At 38.7% G+C, this 23998-nt stretch overlaps 1 protein-coding gene across 6 annotated transcripts in view; it reads right to left on the reverse strand.

Annotated features, from left to right (window-relative positions):
• The window catches only part of RASAL2 (RAS protein activator like 2), a 324900-nt gene that overhangs the window by 10252 nt on the left and 290650 nt on the right, over positions 1 to 23998 (reverse strand). For 4 of the 6 annotated variants that reach the window (XM_077763310.1, XM_077763312.1, XM_077763311.1 and 1 more), the window contains exons 9-14: positions 21185 to 21329; positions 13478 to 13622; positions 12579 to 12815; positions 10750 to 10951; positions 8452 to 8651; positions 6829 to 7678 (exon numbers count right to left, since the gene is read on the reverse strand). In XM_077763310.1, coding sequence (XP_077619436.1) covers positions 6829 to 7678; positions 8452 to 8651; positions 10750 to 10951; positions 12579 to 12815; positions 13478 to 13622; positions 21185 to 21329 — 1779 coding nt within the window. The remainder of the gene's footprint in view (positions 1 to 6828; positions 7679 to 8451; positions 8652 to 10749; positions 10952 to 12578; positions 12816 to 13477; positions 13623 to 21184; positions 21330 to 23998) is intronic. The other 2 variants (XM_077763315.1, XM_077763313.1) reach the window with 1 other exon arrangement.

Here is a 23998-nt window from a genome sequence, read left to right on the forward strand (position 1 = left end):
CTCAGTTCTAGGTAATATTTTATTAATGACAGGGCTGGCGGGGAGGAATGAGAATATCTCCTTGTTGAATACGCTCTTCTGAAGAGAAATTCCTATGCATCGCATCCAAGAAAAGAAGGCCCAAATTGTCCATCAGTCTAGTGATCCAATTACCAATGAAATTACAATGATGACAGAATAAGAGAAAGGGTATGACTTGATGGCTGGCTGCTCAGCTGACGAAATGGCTGTTTAACCCAGAGACGAACAAACTCACAAGGTACCCATTTATATACCAGAATGCTGAGCCCTTAATTTTCACGTTAATCATGTAGAGAAAGAAAAAACCATGATGATGATTTTTAGAGAGCGTGGACTTCTTAATGGGTTAGGCCCATTCAGAAATCTGTATTTTAGAGCAGTTTCTTAAAGAATACAGGATCAAGACAAAAGATATTGGATTAGCTTAAGGGACATTTCAATCCAGTTAGGTTAGCCAGATAAAGTGCTCTTTTCCCATACTGATATATTAGAGTGATAAGAATTCTGGTCTTAAGTAACTACCCTGCCATTTAATATTCTTTTCTCTTTAAGACTCTTTTCTTAATATCACTGATTAGATGTTACCACCATCACCATCACTATCCACCCTGGTACCTATCTCATGGGGAGTTGTAGGGATTGAGTCATATAGTGTATGTGAAAGTTTTTTGGAAACTACAGAGTACTACAGAACTTGGATGTTATCATATTGATGTTTAGAAAACTGGCATTGGATATTATCATTTATATTGGCCTATAGTGCTTTCTCTACAATGCTAGAAATAGAAAACAAATTTTTTCTCTTCAGTATGCCTGAGAGAGAGAGAGAGAGAGAGAGAGAGAGAGAGAATACGAGAACAAAGCACCATTTGGGAGTTACCTCTGTATGGGAGAGAAAATTCCCTTCAATTATGAGATTATGGAGTATTGGTCCTCAAAATAGAAATCCATTTTAATTCTAAAAGGCTTTCTGCCTTAAGATTATCTTTATGTCATTCTGAAATAGAATCCAGTTAAACTCTAAATGGACACTTATTTTAAAAGAAGGGGTATTTTGATGACTTTGCAATTTAGACTAGATGAAAAATATTGGCTGCAGAGACTAAAAGGTTATCAAAGACAGGTTTGGATAAACTCTGCAAAATACACAAAGCAAGTAATATGAGGATGTTTCGTAAAGGCCTGAAGCAGAACCTGGTTTGGCTGATTTACAAAGAAATTACAAATATTTCAGTAAAAAGTGGCATCACACCTAATGTGCACATAAGCAGTTGTTAATGGACTTCTGGCTAGAAGTTGGTTAAACTCCTTTAAAACCAATTTCTCCACTGTATCAAGGAGCATGTAAACATGTCTCTACCTCCACTCTGGTATGTAAGTATGTTTCTCATACTTCATTCATTTGTGTATCATTTTATTATTTTTGTCATAACCACATTATCACTGAGACATTATTTATCCAGTTAGCTAAGTCCTTATGCTAAGCAATAGTATCAGTAAAATCATGATTTTGAGGTTTTATATATATATATATACTTATAAATATTTATTAAATCATATTTTTCTAAAATGTGTTAAAATAAATACATGGTTAATTAAATAAACATGTTGTATACGTAAATAATTTTGAATATCACTCTTTAGAAACACTGGCCTATAAGACAGAGGACAGGGTATCATCTATAATGGAAGGTAGTAATTATCCACATGGAAAATTATTATAAGAAACAAACGAGTCAGCATGTATAAGCATTTTGTAAGTGGCAAGGTACTTTACACACACACACTAGTTCTCCCCCTACTGGACTTTAAAAGCAGAGCACAATAAATTGCTTCAGCATTGGCAGAGAAAAATAGTTTTAGAGGTTTAGAGGTTTAGGTTTCTATTTGATATATATATACACCTGAAAGGCAAAATAATGTGGTTATGACTTTTAAAAAATTAGTAGAAAGCCAATACTTAAAGGAGACAAATGCCTTTTTAATTTTATTATATTATCACTTTAGCACATAGGGCAGAGAAAAGCTGCTTTTCTGTGAAACCAGGATTTTCTACTCATTAGCAGTTTGAGATAAAGCAGGTACTAAAACTAATAACAACTTTACTGTTTGGAATTTATTACTTCAAGACAGCTAATTCAATAGCTTTCTACTTTATCTAGTTAACAAAATAGATGTTGCTTGAATGAAGCTTCTTTCCCTGTGATTTGTTATGGGCTAACTATGTATTGGGTGCCTATAAATGCACTGCACACTGAAGATATTCCTAGAACACACTGAGGAGAGACCTTAGCTCCTACAAGCATATTAAAACAATGACTGCTTAGCACAGTCTAGGCTTTGACTCTTAAGTGAGAAGCTGTAAAAATGAGAGTTGGTTCATTTCACTAGTGACAGTGGTAGCTACCATATCTTCAGAGGGACTAACAATGTCCAACGAATTATAAGAGATTGTATGATAGAACTGGGCATTTGGGTCTATTCCTATTGCATGTGTTGAATCTGATTTTCAACCCCTTCCTCATATATCCAAGCACTCTGCATGGCAATAGGTGGTCAATACATGCTGAAAAAAATATTAACTATTCCCTGTATTCCTGGTAAAACCAGTACAAAATTACAAAGAACAGAAAAGTAATATTAAACACATCAAAAATAGTTAAAAGAGAGGTGATTTTTTGGTTTCTTTAAAAACTATATACCATCTCTTACATTTTTTTCTACTGATCTTGTGTGTGCTGGTCTTGCTTCCCAATTAGATTGTCAATCCTTGAGGCACAGTACCATATTATACAGTTTTCTCTGAATGATAGTGACTATGTAACTGCATAATAAATACTCAATATTATTCATTTATTAATACTCTGGTTCTCTTTTGAATTCATATACTAAAGTATAACATATTACTAAGAGAAAGATACTGTATGTCTTTTCCTCTAATCCTTCGGAAGTACGTCAAAGGTTTTTCTTCAATGACTGTTCCATCTCCTTTATAAGCTGGCAAGGATAGCAAAATTTGTTACCTCTAGTTTATAGTCAAAGAGATTGGGACAAGAGGTTGGTAAGTGCTTCAAATCCCATTTTGCTTAGCCTTAGGGAGAGTATTTGTATCCAGTGACTTTCAACAGTGGATCATTAAAGAAAATGAAGGATGAAAAAGACTAAAAGAAAAGCAGCAGGAATTCCTACCAGGACTATCTCCCCTTAGAGATAAAACTGTATAGGGTTTCTCTGAAAAAAATACTAACGCTTTAGGGCAAAAGGGCCGGAGATGGCAGTTTCTCTGAGCCTATAATTAGTCATAGCCTGGCTACGCTGAGGACAATGAACAGGCCAGTTCCCTGTCCCTTGCTAGTATTTACTAGATATAAATAAGACTTGTTGGTTTCGGCTTCTCCAAAGTCTGAACCAGTCAGGTTCAGTCAGGTTTTCATAATGAATAGCACTTTCGCTGTCCACACCAAAGAAAGGGCTGACTAAATAAGTAAACTCTGAGGGTTAGGAGAGGGTTCAACAAATCCAAATGTGAAAGCTACAGCATCATTCCAACAGGCTTGTCAGATACTATTTTAAAAGCCTCTTCAAATTTGAATTTTTGAGGTTATGTAACATGCTATATCTGAACACATACATTATACATACAGTCTATTATACACAGAGAATGCACGATACACGGAAAACAAAATGGACAGGAAAATGAGGGGGGGGGAATCCAAAGAGAGGCTGAGAAGGGTAAAAAAAATTGAAGGCAGCTTCCTGAGGGGGGAAAAAAAAAGAAATCTCTTGTCTATAGATCGTTTCACTAGGATTTTGTTTCCTTCCTACTCAGTACGTATATGGAGAAGACCAAAGCTGGCAATGCTGCCGACAATGGCCGCTCCTTTGTGTAAGATACAGATGGAATTTGCATGGGACAAAGCCGCTGATAATTACACACGCCTACAGAACAATCCCCACAAAGAAATCCTCTGGTTTTTGGGAGAGAAGAATTCCCCAACACAATTTGCAATTACAATATGTAGAGGAATTTGCCAAAAATGTGCTGATCATGGAGAAATTCAGAGGCTTCATGGGAGAGGAGAAAAGCAAGAGACAGAAAGATAAGGAATAGAAAATAACAACATAAGTTTGAAAGAATAAACCATCTGCATAGAAAGAGCGAGCGTAGAAAAACCAGAAACTTGAGCAATAAAAATACAGTGATTTACGCTCTAATTGATACGATGGTGGCACTACCAGCGAAGGCATAAAGAGAGGTGAATATTTCAAGCTGTATGAGGCCATCTCACTGTGTCTGCGCCTCACGTGCCGATATAACACAGGCATCCCCCAATTCATTAATGGCTGTGGCACAAAACGTTTTTAAATTGCTTATTTGGAGACTGTATCCCATTTCCTGCCTCCCATATACCCAAGACAGCCTTCTCTTCGCCCAGAGAAACCTGTACTAACTGCTGTGTGACAGGTGCTGTATTTTCCTATATCTAAGTATTATAAATGATAACTGGTTCCAGATGATCACATAGAAGGCTATTTAATTTAAAATATTTACAAGCCATCAGTCTGAGTCACATGCCCTAGGAACTGAGGGCTACATGAAACAAGGGAAGGGGTCAGGCATTCCTTTTTTCTATCCAGGCCTGGGCCCGAGTCAGCTTCTGAAAAGCAGGTTGGAGGGCCCTTTCTACTGTCCTGTCCCTCTCTGCCAATCTGAGGTTCTTCCCTACCCCGATCCCATGCTCAGGGCGCCCATGCCTGCGTGGATGTCTGTCTCCACACAGCACTCTGTCTCTCAAATTCCTTATCTTTCTATTCTCCTCTCAACAAATACTTTATTTCTCTGAAAGTTGTTGATCTCAACTAGAAGCTGGCATAAAAGCAACATGTGGAAAAGACCATGATAAGGTATGACGGACTGTCTTCCAACACATAAATTAAAAGAATACATGTGACAGAGGACACACATACGAAAGATATCAATGTGCATAAGCATTTTCATTGTATGTAGTCTTCTTTCCTTCTATAAGGATTTAGATTCCTTAATGCTTATTAAATCAAATGAATCGGTGAAATTTGGGGAAATATAAACGAAACAAAAATGAAAATTTAAGACTGAAGGAAATTTCTCTGGAAAGAATGGCCACCTGGGAGGCTCTGCCTGGGAATCTGGCTGTGGGAATCAGCGTAAGTTAGCCGTGCTTTTCATCTCTTCCTCTACTTCTGTATCGCAGGATTCTGTCAATGTTCTAATTTTTTTTTTAAGCAGTAACTATCAAGCTAGTGGCTCTGATCACAGCAGAGTGGAGGCAGAAACCGCCAACTCAGTAAATGCCTACCTATAAAAAAGCAAATATATTAAAAAGATACATTGGGGTTTTATTGCAGTCTCCTCTGATCAGTGGTTTTGCTGACGAAAGGATTTGGCATAGAACTCTTTCAATCACAAAGCTCCCTAGGACTTATAGAGTATGATTAGGTTTCAAAGAAAGGGCAGCAAATACAAAGGAGAAAAATCTTTTTTAGATGAGATATTAAATGTGTACCTATACATGTATTCCTCAGGTTGTTAGCTGGTTTCAAAAAGCAAAACATGTATTGGTGCCTGAAAATGTATCATGTGGGGAAGACATGAGTGATGAAATTCTTGGGGAAACTTTTTATTTGTAAGAAATAAGGTCCCGAAGTCTTCAGACCGGGTGTGACACTACTGGGCCTCCCCATGAAATAGAAGGGATTCGTAAATGTTTACGGCATTTGTCAACCACCTGTGTTTCTATCTTTTCAGCCCTCTCCTTTGCCTCGTCTTTATACATGCTCAGTTGTTTATTTTTCTAGCCATTTCCAGGAAAAGGCACAGGGGACTTGTTACTTCCAGAGGGAGGTGGGGGAGGGTATAGGGAGCAGTTGCATTAAACGTTTGACTCAGAATGCAGAAGTTTATTCTGGAAGCTTTAGAAAAAAAAATTAAGGAGGATTAAGGTCCAGATTCCCAAAATACATTATGGTTGATCTGGCCTCTAGCTTTGCAGTGTATGTGTTCTAATCATTCATGCAACACCGACTGATCTGTTCCCAGTGTGCACCTAGGTAGTGGCTCAGCTGCGTAAAGAGAAGGAAAAGCCCTTTGTGTGGCTTAGTCTCCTGAGGGTAATGAGTCAAGCTATGTTCCATGGCCTCACCTAGCCAGAAGCCTCCCAAACCTTTCATTTCCTCTCTCCATTTAAAAGTTGCAGAAAATGGGGCACCTGGGTGGCTTAGTCGGTTAAGCATCTGACTTTCGCTTAGGTCATGATCTCGCGGTACGTGGGTTCGAGCCCCACGTCGGGCTCTGTGCTGACTGCCAGCTCAAAGCCTGGAGACTATTTCGGAGTCTGAATCCCCCTCTCTCTCTGACCCTCCCCTGCTCACGCTGTCTCTCTCTCTCCAAGAAATAAAAATATTAAAAAAAAAGTTGCAGAAAATGGGGTGCCTGGGTGACTCAGGTAAGCGTCTGACTTCGGCTCAGGTCATGATCCCAGGGTTCGTGAGTTCAAACCCTACATCGGGGCTCTGCACTTATGGCGGGCTCGAGCTCTGTGCTGGGCTCTGTGCTGACAGAGTGGAGCCTACTCAGGATTCTCTCTCTCCTTTTTTGGTCCTCTGTGTATATGCACACACTCTCAAAATAAATAAGCACTAAAAAAAGTTGCAGAACATATTTTTAAGTGGAAACATGGTTAGAAATGGGATTTCCTGATGATGTATGTACAAAGAACCAGGGAAAGAGCAGGACAAGTGGAAGCTAGACCCCTCCAGCTCTGCCCCTACCTGCTGTGTCTGTTGTCTCTGGATGGCTCTCACTTTGGGAACAGGGCTCTCTCTGGAGGAGGAAGACTGCTGCCGGGAGCGGCTCCCATTCTGCAAAGGCTCGGCCACGAGGGCTGCAGAGGCCACCGACATGCTGCCCGTGCTGCGCAAGGAAGCGCTATGGGGCAGGGATGGCGGCGCTTTGGCTCGGGCACCTAACCCAGCCTGGTCCATTTTCCGGATCTGGGCCTGCCCGGTACTGTTCTGCCGTGGCAGGGCAAGAGGTATGTGTCTGTCTGGCATAGTGTGCCGCTGGGAGAAATCCTCACTCTGGGTGCTGCGTTTGGTGAAATCTTCCATGCTGCTATTGCTGGGCCCACTGAGTTTGAAATCCTCGCTGTTACTTTGGCTTCTGGAACTGGCAGTGCTTAGGTTCTCCAAACTGGAATCCACAGAGGCCTTTGGCATTGCTGGAATTGGGTTATTGAGGTGATAGACAGGGTTCTGGAACGACAAGGGCTGGAGGCTGCCTGGCTGGTTCAAGGCTGGGTGCAGGGGCCTTCTCACTTGGGGTGCACTGTGGGCTTCCCGCAGTTGCTTGATGCTGGCCACCTGGGTTATGGAAAGCTGGCTTCCAGTTAAGCGCATAGGCACATCAAGCATGACAGGTGCATGCTCCACTTGAGCAGTGTGAGTGTCCTGAAGGTCCATGAGGGAGATGCTCCGACCGTTAGAAAGGCTGTTTTCCTTCTCGTCCTTTTCAGAGTAAGTCACGCTCTGCGAGGACGCCTGCTGAACCAGCACTAATGTCTTCCCCCGGAAGTAGCTCTCTGTGTTGTCCTGGCTTGGAGATTTCAGTTTATGCAAATCACTGTGGAAAAGGAGAGGACCCTTAATAACTCCTGGGGCAAATTCAAAACAGTTACGATTTCTCAACCCAGGCACATGAACATTCCAAAGGCTCACAGGCCCAATGTGGGTACTTATATTGGTTTCTAAACTCAGATTTCATCATTATGATTCTTAAAAATCCAACATTTTTAGTTTCTCTCCAAAGATGGGGAATAACACCGTGTTTACCACTCCATTAACATCTTCAATTTTTACTAAAATTCCAGTCATTTCCTACTTAGGTTCTAAACCCTCCCAAGTATTCTGATTCACAACCGGTTCTGTCTAAATCTTCAAGCGGAGGGAGCAGTGCTGAGTGTACAAAGAAAGGGTCCCTGATAAAGGCCCAAGTCTTGCCAATCCAGAAAAGAGGGTCAGTCTAAGAATCAATGTTGTTTCTGCCTATCCAGCTGACACGGCCAGCCATAAAATGATTTTAACTGAGGTTCTCCAGGTTTTTGAGTGCTACATTACATGAAAATATAAATTTTATAGCCCTTAATCTTCCATTAAGCTGGACCTAGATTTTTTAAAATGTTGGTTGAATATAACTCTACAATATCATTGTAGAAAATAAGAATCCTAGATCTTGTGTATTATTATGACAAACTGGATTTTTCTCAGGTCAGATGATTTTTCCCAATTGGTCATGACTTTCAAGTTGTAAATTCAACAAATAAATAGATTTCTGCCAAATCTCTAAGCATCACCTCTCTCTGAGACAACAGTTTATTTAAATTCTCTCTTTCATACCTGTCAGTGGGGTCTTCAAATATTTTCTGCAGCCCAGAAGAGAGGCTTCCACTGACATTTGGACTGGAGTTATGCTCAGTGAAGCGTCTGAGTTGCTGCTGTATTGGTGTAGGATTAGTCAGAGACTTGGTAATGTCAGCAAGAATTCGAGGGAGAGGTCCCAGTTTTGCCACGGTCGCCTGTAGGAAGGAATTTTCACCCTAATTGGATAATAGGCATTGCGACATCCACCAAGGATTGTTTTTGGGACAACGATGCCCATTGATGGAGGGGTGTAGGTTGGAGGGAAGGGTAGGTGTTTGCATATGGGAGTGGCAGGTTCATAATGCATTGTTATGAAGCAGCAGAACCATGGCGTCGAGATGAATGGAGGAGGCGAAACAAGGTGCAGCAGACATCGAGGAAAGAAAGGAAATAGAAATTAGGATTACGCAAATAAAAATTAAAAGACATGCTCAAAACAACCAAACTATTGCCATTCCAACTAAAATAGGCATGCAAAGCAAACTAAATCTTTGGGAGTCTAGTAGATCAAGACGGGGGAGGGTAGGGGAAGACCCAAACACCTTCTGACCAAAGGATGTTGAGACCAGAGGATTGGCTAGTGTGATGAAACTCCCAAAGAAAAGGCATCATGTGAGAAAAGAAATGCATGCCAACATACAAGAAGGTGTTGCATTCAGGGGTCTGGAGCACTGCAGGGGACACAAATGATACTGCCATCTACTATCCCATTTCCTTTTGGGAACTCTGACCAAGGGCCAACTGGGTTTGCAATAGCAAGACAGTCTTTTTTAAAACAGCAAAATCAGGTAAACTCTATGAGCTATGTCTAGATTTACTCCTGGCTCCCAGGACTAAACACAGATTAAAAAGGAGAAAGCATGTTTATATAGCAAAGCCTGTTAAAAGGACCTTGACCCTAAATCAACCAGGCCTATTTCACAAGATTACTATAGCCGCATCCCAGAGATGCAGTTATTAACAAAGAGTAACTTTTTTGTATTGGCTTTATCCATTCTCAATCATTTTTTTCTTTGGGGAATTCTTATTCTTACGGAGTCCTTTGGGACCCCTCAGCTCTAGGGTAGTTCTACATGACTGTCTCCGGGTCTCCTTTGTCTTCTCAACAACCAAGGCTCTTCAACTCTGCTCCAATAGGTAGAATGGATGCTCAAACGCCACCTAAAGAATAGCCTTTACCTGCTCAACTTTCTTGAGCCATGGTTTGCATTCAAGGAATTTACCTCAGCATAGCTGCAACTCAAAATCTAGCTAGCATTCCTACAAGTGAAGAAGGGATCCTCAAGAATAAGAGACAGTTTATTATTTTACAAATGGTAGGACACCCTACCATTTACACTGCCTCAGGAAAGTGTCTTTATTAATAGGTTTTATTTTCCTCCCCCATTTTATTGGTACAACACTTTTAAGGATAATAGGAAAGTGGGGGAAAACAAATAACATTCTTATCACAAAAAAAACTTTGTCTTCTGAAGTTGTTCTAACATACCACCACACCTACTTATGAAGTACCTGTAGCAAACAAAAACATCAATAAATAATTATTGTGATAAACCTAGCCAAAGTCTAAGACTACTTTCTATTATAAATTTGATTCCTCTTTGTAAAATTCCAGAAGGAAGAAAATGATTGGCATGGTATGTATTTAGTTACTAATATAATATGTAGTAAAAATCTTAGCTTATACTCAGAAAATAAATTAAAAATAGTATTTCGTTTTAAAAATTCATGTCTGCAGAGAAAGAAAACATCAGGATTTTCAGATCCCATGTAACTCAGCAGTACTATAGTTATACTGAACCCTCTGACTTGCAGAATAAAAAAAAAAAAATCTCATGAGTTAAACTGAACATAATAGTCTCAGTATTTTTCCAACTCCACACTTTTGTTAGAATTATTATGAAGTTTCATCTCATCCTACTTATATATGAATAAGCCTACATATAGCAATATTTGATGTTAATTTCTAGGCAAGTTTTTAGACATGTTATATATAATGTTATATATATTTATTTATAGAAATATATACTCTATTAATTCAGCTAATTTCTTAAAAATATATGTTAATAATTTCATGGCTTGCTAGAATTTCCTGGTTCTAGGGCACATATTTTACTCAGAATTGATAGCTATTTACTCCCAGGCTTCTGGCACAAACAGGTTGCTTTCAACTAGCAAGATGCGTGAAGGCTGTCACTGCAGATTCTTTCCAGAAATCAGGTACATTAAAGTTCTGTATCTCCCATCTCCCGTTATGCTTCCAGCCTACTTTACCTTATCAAGTTGGGAAACTACTTCCCACAGTAAGGAATGCAAAACTGAAAGCTCTCGGCCCAGATCAATGTAACCATCAAAGCCTGGGGTGTTTGAGATGGTGTCTGGATTAGAGATCTCCAAAAGGAAGCGCTTCATTCCACCCCATTCATGTTCTAAAAAATCATTCATGAATGCCATGTATTCTTCTTTGTTACCAAATCTGAAGTAGAGGGAGAGAAAATGAGAAAGGACATATTCAGGAAAAGAGATGTTGGAGTTGACTTTACAGTGAGCTTTAAACTTTTCATTTTTATTTTGGGGAGGTAAGTGATTAATTTATAATCTGTTCGGTGATAAATGCTAAAGCATATTTTCTTAATACTGATGTAATACTCAAACACTTTACATAGGCTTCTAGTCTCTGTTGGCTAAAGCTAAAACTCTTTTTTCTGGTATTTAAAGCTCTCTGTAAATAACCTTCATTTGCCTACCACATGCTGATCAGTACAAACCTTCCACATTGCTCACTTCTTCAGAGTCTCCTGAATATATGCTGCTTCTCCAAGCCTGTGCTCTCGCTATTTGTTTTTTGCTGGAGAAGAACTTTTCCTCTTTGCCTATCTAAATTCTAGGTATCTTAAGGCCTAGCTTAAGCCCAGAAAATTTCTTTCAAAATAAGCTGGAAGTAATTTTTAGCAGAATTAGCTCAAATATGGGTAAATACGTCTATTTCTGTGCTCATGTATACACAGCGTACACAAAGCTAAAATAGCACACTTCTAAAAAGCCACCATTTACACTAGAAAACAATCTGTCTCATTGAAATTCTACTTTTTTCCTTCGATACACTGCTAATAGAGAATCGTGTCTTTTTGGAAACAATGAGTGGCAAGAAAAAGGCGTGAGTGGATGTACTCTATCACCCAAACATCGCCGCTGTTTACATCTGTGTGCATTTTCTCCCCAAAAGTTTTCTAACTTCCTTTTTAAAAATTCTTAAATCTATATAAAAGTTTAAATACACAACAAACAACCATATGGCATTCCTCCACATGAACCCACTGCTAACATTTTGCCAAGTTTGCTTTCACTTTCTCTCCCTCTCTTTTCTTTTTGGCTGAACCATTTTAAACTACGTTGCAGACATAAACTCTAAATACATTAGCACTCATTTCTTCAGAATAAGGAAGATCTCTTACATAAACCAATGTCATTACCACAGTAAAACTTTTAAATCATCTTATATATAGGCCACATTTAATTGTCCCCAAAATGACTTTTATAGATTTTTTCCCCCCAGTTCAGATCCAGTTATGATTCAAGCAGTGCAGTCTTTTAAAACCTAGAACAGTCCCTCTCCATCTTTTCACTTTTCCATGACACTGACTTCTCTTTGAAGGGGCCAGGCCAACTGTCTTAGAGAATGTAAACACTGGGTCTGTCAGATGGCTTCTCCCAATGTTTTTATACTTTAGTTTTTGTATTAACATGTTTCTAGAAGAACAGCATATGTATCTTCTAGTATCCTTTTTCTTTTTTGCTAAAGTTTTGAATGTCACTTTCCATTTAGTATAATTGTATCTGCATAATGTCCTTATTATTGGATATTTTGGTAAACACTGTAGTGGCTGCAAATATTCCACCGAATGCATGTACCATAGGTTACCTCAACCATTCCTCTATAAAGTGAATATTTAAGCTGTTTTCTATTTTCCTCTATGTTTAATACCACCACACTGAAAATCTTGTAATACGAGTGATGAGGCTCCCCACCCCCATCCACATTCTAGGGGTCATGTATTTTTTAAACAACATTTTTAAAAAGTGCTTATGGCAGTGACACCTACTTGGCAAAGTTAGCCAAGTTCTGAATGACCTTGGCAATCAGAGTCAGAGTCCGAGACGTGCGGTCATCAGGATACTCCTGCATGAGGTTGAAAAGGCTGGGAGACATAATGGCCGGGCACAGAAAACGCAGGAACAAGGAGGCGCTGATGAGTCGCTCGCTGATGTCCTGCTTGCCACGGTTCAGGCACTGGTGCTTCCACGACGCAAACACTTCTTTCAACTCACGAGGGAAAACACTGGGGAAGGAAAAAATATCAAAACCTCTAAACACGAAAGTATCATAATCCAAGAAGACACAAGTGACTCCGCTCTGGCTCAGCACACCTGCTCGAGAGCCAGCCGAAGAGGAAAGCCTGGTGGAGAGAATTTTGCCTGATTCATGACTTAGAGTTGGTGGAAAATTCAAAGCCACCCAGATGGAGACTGGAAACCCACGGCCATAAAGCTCAGGGATTAGTGTAAATTTAGTTTTGCAAAGTGGGGAAATGGCATGAGGCTCCTGCTGGAACCATCTGGTTTAATAGAGCTTTCCATAATGTCTCTAGAGAGTGTTCCTCAAAACTCTTCCAAAATCTCACCAATTGCTGGGGTTGGAGCAATGATCAAAAATCATTGACACAACTGTTTAATACTAGTAAATACTTTAGAAAGTCATAAAAATGCTTTTGGTATTAGGGCTGTGGTGCTCTTCTTCTGGGGAAATGTTATGTTTACGTAGACAGTTCCCAGGTGCTTCTGCTTACAATGGAGATTTGGCCTTTAGATGGGACTATATTAGGGGAACTTTGTCCTAAGCCCTTCTTTTGGTTGGGAAATACTAGGGTTAACACTGTGATGACTTTTACAGGGAAAACTTGAAGTTCCATAAGCAGAGGCTGAAGCGCTGACCCCTGCTCACCAGTAAGAGTTGATGATCTTGCAGAAAGCCAGCTCGCAGCACATTTTCAGGTTGCCTTGATTGTCCAGCAGTTCATTAGAGGGACACTTGCTGGGATCTACTTCACAGTTCTCGTCTGACTCGTACAAAGCTTTGATGAACTCCCCTGTTAGAAGAGAGAAGATGACAGACAGTAAAACTATGAATAGTGCCTTCCTGAAGAGAATAAAAGGATTCAGGATTTCTGTCCTAAAATGTATAATGGGAATTTCTGAGTCTTGACATGGAGGGCATAAAGGATTGTTACTGCTTTAGAACCCAAGGGTTACCACCTCCCATATATCATGTTTATCTTCTTCATCTTGGAAGTGGAAAAACTACAATCACTAACTTCACCATCATGGTATTTATAAAAACAATAAAAATGATCATACTTTAAACAATGATACAACTTTCAATCTTTTATCAAAAACCACAAATATACATTTGTGTGTGTATATATATTCTTTAATATTTACTTTTGAGAGTGAGAAAGAGAGAAATGCACACTCAGAGTATGGATGGGAGAGAGGCAGACAGAGAGGGAGACACAGAATCTGAAGCAGGTTCCAGGCTGTGAGCTGTTAGCACAGAGCCAGATGCAGGGCTTGAACTCATGAATCACAAGATAATGACCTGAGCCAAAGTTGGAGGCTTAACCGACTGAGCCACTTAGGCACCCCACAAGTATATTTAATTAGCAGGAACTATTTATTTGTTATAAGGCCGCTCTACCAGTATGAATAATGTTGTTATTATTTTAGAAGAAAAAAGAACCCAAGCTTGACTGAATACCCACCTAAGATTTTTAGTGCAAATGCTGGTGCCAAACACAGACTTGAGTAAGGGTCTCTAGGCTTACCTCTTGTAAAGGTGACAGTCATTCAACATAACACAAAATTGTAGGAGACATTTCTTTATATAATCTGCATATGTTTTTCCAAATAAATTTAGCTTAGAAGCATTGTTTATATATCCCATCCTCTATAGGATATGCCCAATATTCCCTAAACAAACAAATCCTTTCCTTACTCTTTTATCTTCTACTGTACACTATAGTGTTCTGTTTTGTGCTTCTTTGTTCACATGTCTGTCTCACATTCACACCTCTAGAATGAACACCCTTGGAGGTCAGGGGCCAGTTTCTATTCATGCTTGAATCCCTGACCTATCAAATAGCTCTCAAAGCACTGCGGATGCTCAAAGATATTTATCAGAGATGATAGCATGTATTCTTGGTTTTTAAGAAATGTTTGTTTATTTTTGAGAGAGAAAGAGCACAAGCAGGGGAGGGGCAGAAAGAGAGGAGGACAGAGAATCCGAAGCAGGCCTGGCACTGACAGCAGTGAGCCCAATATGGGGCTCAAACTCATGAACCGGGCAATCATGACCAGAGCCAAAGTCTGACACTCAATCAGCCACCCAGGTACCCTTATTCTTGTTTTATTTAATAGGTCTTTATGACAAAGGAGTAGACTTGCAAAGATCTTTTCAAATGTGCTCATATCATTCAAAGTTCAAGCTAGTTACAACAGACTTCACGGACCTGAACAAAAATTTTTGCAAAATTTAGTAGCAGCAGCAGCAACACTAGGAGCATTTTCTATCAAAAGGGTAAGTAGTGAGGCAAGTGAAGATTTAAAAAGTAGCTATAATAGAGGATGGGAAATGATTACTTGGAAGAAAATGTTTGAAGAATAGGAAATTAGTGAATGGGAAAAGTAAAGGCTCTGGACCAGACAGGTCTAAGATGAAATCACTTAATTACTGTGCAGTCTTGAAAAGCATTTAACTAAATGTCTGAGTTTCAGCTCCCTTATTAATAAAATGGCGTAACTCCCACCCTTATAGATATGTGGTGAAGATCAGAAATAATGCATGAATAGAAAAGTATCTAATATGGTGCCTGGCACTTAGTAGGGGCTCCATACATGCAATTTAAAAATAATTTTTCATAAAGTAAAATGACCCAAACAAAAATACTTATACAAGATTTGTATTTGACATGTGCTCAAGTTCCGTATACTATGTGCTTACACACAATTTGCCTCATTTAAAGATCAACTTAAAAAAAAAAAAAGGTCAACTAAATTTACTCTACTACAAAGCTGTAATCATCCAGACAGTATGGAATTGGCACAAAAACAGACACACAGATCAAAGGAATAGATAGAGAACCCAGAATTGAACCCATAAATGTATGGCCAACTAATCTTTGACAAAGCAGGAAAGAGTATCCAATGGAAAAAAAGATAGTTTCTTTAGCAAATGGTGCTGGGAGAACTGGACAGCAACGTGCAGAAGAATGAAGCTAGACCACTTTCTTACACCATACACAAAAGTAAGCTCAAAATGGATGAAAGATCTGAATGTGAAACAGGAAACCATCAAAACCATAGAGGAGAAAATAGGCAACAATCTCTTTGACCTCAACTGCAGCAATTTCTTGCTCAACGCGTCTCCAAAGGCAATGGGAATAAAATAAAAAATGAACTATTGGGACCTCATCAAGATAAAAAGTTTCTGCATAGCAAATGAAACAATCCGCAAAACTAAAAGGCAAAACCGACAGAATGGGAAAAGATATTTGCAAACGACATACTGGATAAAGGGTTAGTATCCAAAATCTATAAAGAACTTACTAAACTCAACACCCAAAAACAAATAATCCAGGAAAGAAATGTGCAGAAGACATGAATAGACATTTTTCCAAAGACATCTAGATGGCCAAAAGACACATGAAAAGATGCTCAGTGTCCCTCATCATCAGGGAAATACAGATCAAAACCACACAGAGATACCACCTCACACCAGTCAGAGAGGTTAAAATGAACAACTCGGGAAACAACAGATGCTGGCGAGGATGTGGAGAAACGGGAACTTTCTTGCACTGTTGGTGAGAATGCAAACTGGTGCAGCCGCTCTGGAAAACAATGTGGAAGCGCCTCAAAAAATTACAAATAGAACTACCCTATGACTCATCAATAGTACTACTAGGAATTTATCCAAAGGATACAGGAGTGCTGATGCATAGGGGTACATGTATCTCAATGTTTATAGCAGCGTTTTCAACAATAGCCAAATTATGGAAAGAGCCTAAAAGTCGATCAACTGATGAATGGATAATGAAGATGTGGTTTATATATACAATGTAATTCTACTTGGCAATGGGAAAGAATGAAATCCTGCCATCTGCAGCAACGTGGATGGAACTGGAGGGTATTATGTGAAGTGAAGTAAGTCAGTCAGAGAAAGATAGAGATCATATGTTTTCACTTATATGTGGAACTTGAGAAACTGTTTAACAGAAGACCATGGGGGAAGAGAAGGGGAAAAAATAGTTACAAACAGAGAAGGGAGGTAGGCAAACCTTTCAAGAAAAGAGCCAAATAAATAATACAAGGGTCCAAAAGTAAATTAACTGTCTAAAGACCTTTTTGCCTGATTTTACTTAAAATCCTCTCAAACTGAGAAAATTATTTTCACTTTTGAAACTCAACCTGTCTGATAATGTGGAAAGCACCATACTGAAAAGGAAAACCTTTTATAGATTTGTACCTAGAAGCTGCTTACCTGATCAAAATTTACTGAGATAGATTAAATAATCTATTGTGTTTGCTCTCCTATCTTTGAAAAAGATCAGAGCCAAAGGGGTACTTACTATATTATTTATTTTTCTTTTTTTTTTTTTAATTTTTTTTAAAATTTATTTCTAGGAGAGAGAGAGAGAGACAGCGTGAGCAGGGGAGGGTCAGAGAGAGAGGGAGATACAGACTCTGAAACAGGCTCCAGGCTCCGAGCTGGCAGTCAGCACAGAATCCAACGCGGGGCTCGAACCCACGAACCGCAAGATCATGACCTAAGCGAAAGTCGGACGCTTAACCGACTAAGCCACCCAGGCGCCCCCTTACTATATTGTTTAAATGTGAGTTTGTGCCTAGAATGTTCTATGGAGTGTTTTCTATGTAAATCATTAAGTCAATGCTGTCTAGCAACCAAATTATGCGTGTAGAAATAAGTCAGTAGGTATGGCCATATTATGCTACAGTAAAATTCGCCTCTGTCACCAAGGATGGAAATCAGGGACTTTACTAGATCTCAAAGATGGCAGTTCCTGTGTGTCACAGGGCATCAATCTGCGATCCGGTTTTGGGCAGTAAGGTAAACGGTGTTAACAGGTGGAAGCTTTAAGTCACATCTAACCAAGATGGGGTCTGTGCAGTAAATAATAATGCCTTAATCCAGATAAATGGATATTGTACAACATGACTGGTAACTAAATTTTCTGAGAACTCTTCAGGCAATCTGGAAAGAGCATCTATTTTTTTTGCCCAAAGTGTATGAAATATAACTAAACTTTAATTATTCTGAGTGCTCAGCTGTCACTATTAATTTAATTTTTTGGTTTATTGAGACTTCGCTGTAAAGCCTTTTTCTTTAATACTTATTATAAAGCATTCCTCAATTTAAGCATTAGAGGTTCCTGCCTCTAACAGTAAGTACAGTCTTTCTATAAGACTTACATGTAGTCTTACTGTAATATCAAGTACAGTTTTATATTATGAAAATAATTCAATCTTTCTTAGGGAACTGAAAATTTTGCAGTTCTTCAGGATTACTATTTGAAAAATCACTTATTAGCATCTTGAACCATATAAAATAAGACTGATTTTACACTGGCTCCAAGACAGATACTCTGTAAGTTGCTTTCAAAAGAAAAGTTTCTGTCATAAAAGTAAAATATAGCAGAAAAATCAGCCATCGAGCGTCTAGTATATAAAGGCTAACTAGAACTGTGGGCAGTTAAGTGGGAAGAAGACAGGAGAATCTCTGACCTGAAGAGGCTTACCAATTAATTTCGTTTATGCGCTTGGAAGCAGCAGTCATTTTCACTACCCTGGTCCTTGCTCTTGGGTTACAAATATGATAATAGAGACCTTTGTAGGGTTATGTGAATTTCTTCCCATGCTCACTGAATTTTCCTGTCTCATTTAGCCCATTAACTATTTAATTATTCACTGTCCTCTCAAAGTACTTGCATCTACTTTGCACTTTGGAAATCAGTTATTTGGAAATGCTGTTTAGTACACTGAATGGTAGAATACAGATATTCAATTTTTAAGAAGTAGGTGGTTGACACATAATTTACCCCATGTCCATATAACAGAGCTTTGAGATGCTTCATCATTGCCTTTTATAAGGCAATACAAATCATTAAAGCAAGTCATGAGATATACTTTCTTATATGGCTGTAATAAGCTCTTTATGTGAGACTATGAACCTCTCTGCAACTTTCATATCAATGAAAATCCATATTCACTATTGTAAATTCCCACTAGATCTTAAATGAAAGCACATAACTTAGAGAAAAGAATATGAAGGCAGGACGCAGGAAGAGAAAGAATTTACTTCTGCAAAGCAGGAACTAATGGCTACTACAGTGAGTCCACTTCTTGTAAGCACAGTGGTCCTATTTCTGGAGCAGTCATTCACATTTTACTCCGTACAACCTGCTTCCTGTCCTCCTGATAGCAGTCCCAGCACTAGTGAAGTTGCCAAATGCAATAGCCATTTTCTTTTTTAACCTCTACCTTTCTCAGCCTCTGACTCTGTTGATGCTTTCTTTTCTTTTGGTGTCTAGGACGCAGGGTTTTCCTGGTTTACCTGCTTTGTATGCATGTGCATATGGGTGCTTTTTCTTTGCAATCACTTTCTTGATACCTCCTCTTCTTTCCATCTAGATCACAAACCAAGGTGCACTGTGAGACCTGTCTTTGGCCCACTCTCTTTCTCCTCCTGTAATCTTGTATAGCTTCATTTATCCCTCCACATGGGTAACATAGTTCTAAATTTCCAGGAGACATCTACACACATGTCTTGGGATTTCTAACCTAGAACCCCTGGGATCTCTTATTAGAACTTCAAATTGAATACCCATGAAGTGGAAATAGCATTTTCCATCTTTCAAGCCTACTACTTCTGGGTTGTTTATTTCTGTTGAGAACCTCATCATCCTTCTCATAATCAAGGCCCAACATTCATTGTAATAACTGGTCTCCACTCCAAACCCTGACGTATTCTCAGGTCCCTTCAGCTCAACTTCTTGAATATTTCTCAGATCCACCTTTCCTCTTACTCCTGGTGATCACATCTATCAGAGGCTCCTGATTTCTTGCCCTCCTTCTTACAATGGATTCTTAACTGGTCTCTGTGTTTTCTTTACCTACCCATTTAAATCATTTTGTTAAACTGATTCTACTGAAAACAGCCTGCTCAAAACCTGCAATGGTTCACCAGTGACCACTGTTAAAATCTAAACTCCTCAGCTAGGCATTCACAGCTCTCAACAAATTGGTTCTAATTGTTTGTCTTTTCTGTTTTTGTTGACTTGTCTTTTTCCTTTTATTTTTTAGCTAATTGGTTTTATTTCACCAATGCCTTGTTCTCTCATACCTCTATGCCTTTTTGTCAGTATGGTTCTTTCCCCATGCCAATCCCTACTACTTCCCTTGTCCAATATCTGTTTTTATATAACTTTTCTACCTTTCAAGCTACACACACATTGTTTATGTATCTTACATGGGAAATTTCATAATTCCATCAGCTAGAATATTTCTTTAATTCTTTGAAAAAGCACAGGATCTCTCTATCTCCTTGGCTATGGGGATGTCCTTATTTTTATTATCTCCCTATCTTATAAACTCCATGAGGGTAAAAATCCATCCATTCATTCAACATAACTGTCTATTCTTCATAGTCACATGTGACTTCTGAGCATTTGAAATGTGGCTAGTGCAAACTGGAATGTGTAATAAATGCAAAATACACACTAAATTTTAAAGAGCTAGTATGAAAAAAGTAGAATACCTCACTAACAATTTTTATATTGATAGCCTGTTGAATCATATTTGGAAATATTGGATTAACTATAATATCATTAAAATTAATTTTACCTGTTTCTCCTTACCCTTTTTAAAAAACTGTAACCACTAAGAAATTTAAATTACATATGACTCACATTATGTTTCCATACAATGGTGCTGCTCTACATTCTGTGGGAAGTATTGGGGATATGGATATTGTTCTTCAAGAAACTCTTTATCATGATGTATATCACCCAGCCCAGTGCCTTACTCTAGAGGTTAATTGTGTGATTTTCAAGACCAGATCTGGAATTCTAGGTGAGTGGCCTAGTCAGCAAGAACTACTGACTGGGCAAAATTTAGTAATTGTTAAAAATTCTGGAGATCTTGAAGGCAGAAATTGGGAGTTGTGGGAACTGGTAAGAGTTTTTTCACTTTTGACGCATGATAACAAATGTTAACACTTTCGAGATTTAGGTAATATATATCATAATGTAAATAACCAACACTTTGGGGGAAACAGGTGTCCTCAGATCCTGTAGTGACATCACTCATGGTGTGTATCTCAGTGTCAGGAACTTGAGGGCCTGGGGGGAGTGGCGTATACCGATGGGCTTTCTCTTTCTGTACATATATAGTAATAAATCAACATGTAATAAACCAGTACCACTGGTGACTAGTGCAGAGGCTTACAGCTGAAACTTTAACACCCTAGTCAGCTAGGATTAAGTAACCTGCTGAATTTGAGCTCAATCTGTTTGACCTACGAGAGTGAAAAAAACCCAAAACTGAAAGGCAAAGAAAGCAATGTTTTTCTTCTCCATACCCAATGCGTCATGAAGATACTGTTGTCCCACCAATTTGAGGTATTCCTCGATGGATTTGGTGGCAATGGTGTTCTCTCTGAAGATCAAGACATCATGCTCTCCACAGCGATCCACCTCAGACATCACCAAGTCGGTCAGAAAATCCTGGTGGAATAATGTTCAATCAGGCAGGAAGCAACTGATTAAATAATATACATTAGAAGAAACTGATGAAATGCTAGACATTCTGGAAATGCTGCTTTCAAACTAAAGGTGCCCCATTCATTTGTAAGATAAAAAGTCAGCCAGGATAAAAGCCTAGGTATCACCAGCTTTAAGTTTAAAATTCCTTCAAAAGTTTTCCATCACACTTTTGATAAAGACCATACTTTTGCATGTGGCCTACGAGTCTCTACATTTTCTGGTTTCTGTCTAACTCCCCAACCTCCTCATAACCCATTCTCTGCATTCTGTTCCAGCCTCAATGGGCTTCTTTTTAGGCCCGTGAATACATCAAGGCCTTTCTAAAACAAGATGCTGTTTACCAAAAAGTTCTGGAAATGCTGTTCTCAGTTCTGCTTCACTCCCACCCTCGCTCCTGCCACAGTGTCATGGAGTTAATTCCTCAAATCCTTTGCATCCTAGTTTGTACATCATTTCCTCAACGAAGCCTTCTCTGACCAGCATCGGTCAGTCCCATATTCCCCACTCTCATAGTGCCTGTGTCTTTTTTTTCCTCTGCACTTCTCACTGTAATCACACACTTATTTCTATAAGTACTCAATTATTATCTGTTTTCCCCAGAAGACTATAAACCCCAGGAGGCCAAAGACAGTGGGTATTTTTAGTCATCTCTAGATTTTCAGCATTAAACAGTTTCTGGTACATATTAGGTGTTCAATATATAATAGTTACAAATTGGTCCACAGTGTCAACATGGACTTTCTTAAACTTAGCACCTGAACTCATTTTCTAGGTTGATTATCTATCTATCTAAATCCATCCATCCATCTATCTAATCCATCCAGGAAAAAGGCATAAAGAGAAATAAAGCCCTCAAGAAATAGCTGCTTCTTTTCCCAACAGTCTTAAAAATTAACTTGATGGGGGGCACCTGGGTGGCTCAGTCTGTTAAGCATCTGACTCTTGATTCTGTCTCAGATCAACAGCTCACAGTTTGTGAGATCGAGCCCTGTGTCAGGCTCTGCGCTGATAGCACAGAGGCTGCTTGGGATTCTCTCTTTCTTTCAGCCTCTGCCCTCCTCCCCGCCATAAAGAAATAAACTAAAAAAAATTAACTTGATATAAAATTCAATGTTTACTGTTGTTCAGTTTGAATGTAAAAACATCATGTATTTGGAACATTATATGTATACTTCAAAATCTCCAAAACCAAAAACAAAGGAAATATGCTGACTTATTTTTACTTTAAATTTAAGCACTTTGAACAATAATGGGATTTTCTGTGGGGCAGCTCAACAAAGTTAGGAGTCACTACTAAAACTCATACTAAGGAACGGGTGGAAACTTATGGGGGTGATGGTAACATTCTCTATCTTGATTGTTGTGGTTTCCCTGGGTGCATAATATGTCAAAACTCATTATATTTTCCACTTAAAATGGGTATACTATATGTAAACTGTATCTCAATAAAGTTGTTGAAAAATATCCTACATATATATCCTTGAACCTTAAGAAATAGAAGAACAGAATGAACAAATCCATACAATTTCAAAGATGAGACTCAAAATTTCAGTGACACCTGACCCCAAACTTGTAAGCTATTTGTAACACTGGAGAACTCAAAATTAGTATCATAAAATTCAAAAACAAAAATGATAATCAGTACAAAGGCAGTTAGATAAGGGGCTAAAAATTGGATATATTCTGATTTGTATCACGAAATCTTAAAAGCATTTAATTTTATTGTTTAGTTCTAAATAAATTATTTTAGCTGTGAACTCTTCTAGATCTAAAATACAGTTTTACCATGACCCATTTGCATACAACATAATGGAGACTCAGTCTAGTGAATATGCCTCATAGAGATGGTAATTATCATAGTTCAGGATGATCACAGAGTCTATCAGTTTTCTTCATATAATTAGCATATTCCTTTTTTTCCATCTTCCTCAATTTTTACTTCTATCCAGGATAAATGAGATAAGACTATCATAAAACAGCTACCAACTAAATAATACCCCTTGGAAATACCAAGGGATACTGATCCCATGAAGACTCTTGCTGGATGCTTCTGGAATACCTCCTTCTGTGACTAGGGAATAGGTTAATCTTAATTAATCGGTTAATCTTAAATTAAAAATATAGTGAAGTGGGGAGCCTGGGTGGCTCAGGCGGTTAAGTGTCTGACTTTTGCTCAGGTCATGATCTTGCAATTCATGAGTTCAAGCCCCACCACGTCAGCGTCCGTGCTGACAGCTCAGAGCCTGTAGTCTGCTTCGGATTCTGTGTCTCTCTCTTTATCTGGCCCTTTCTCGCTCACACTCTGGTATCTCTCTCTCTCTCAAAAATAAATAAACATTTAAAAAATATATAGTAAGGAGCAAAACTATCATACAACACACTCTGGAATTGAAGATAATCTTGAACACACTGTGGGATTAGCACACCAATTCTACCATTTGTTCTGTCAGATAATAAGGAGCTAGCCCTGGTATCTATGTTTCACACAACTGGTCTTTAAATAAATATCTGTTGGTGTCTCCATGTTACTTTTTGTTTAATAATCCCCATCTTCTCTGCATGTGACAACTACTAATAGGCTTTCTTCCTACTTTTTTTTTTTTTTTTTTTTTTTTCTATATCTCATTGCA

This window comes from Crocuta crocuta, unplaced genomic scaffold, assembly GCF_008692635.1.
Source record: "Crocuta crocuta isolate KB4526 unplaced genomic scaffold, BGI_CrCroc_1.0 scaffold3, whole genome shotgun sequence".
Taxonomy (NCBI): Eukaryota; Metazoa; Chordata; class Mammalia; order Carnivora; family Hyaenidae; genus Crocuta; species Crocuta crocuta.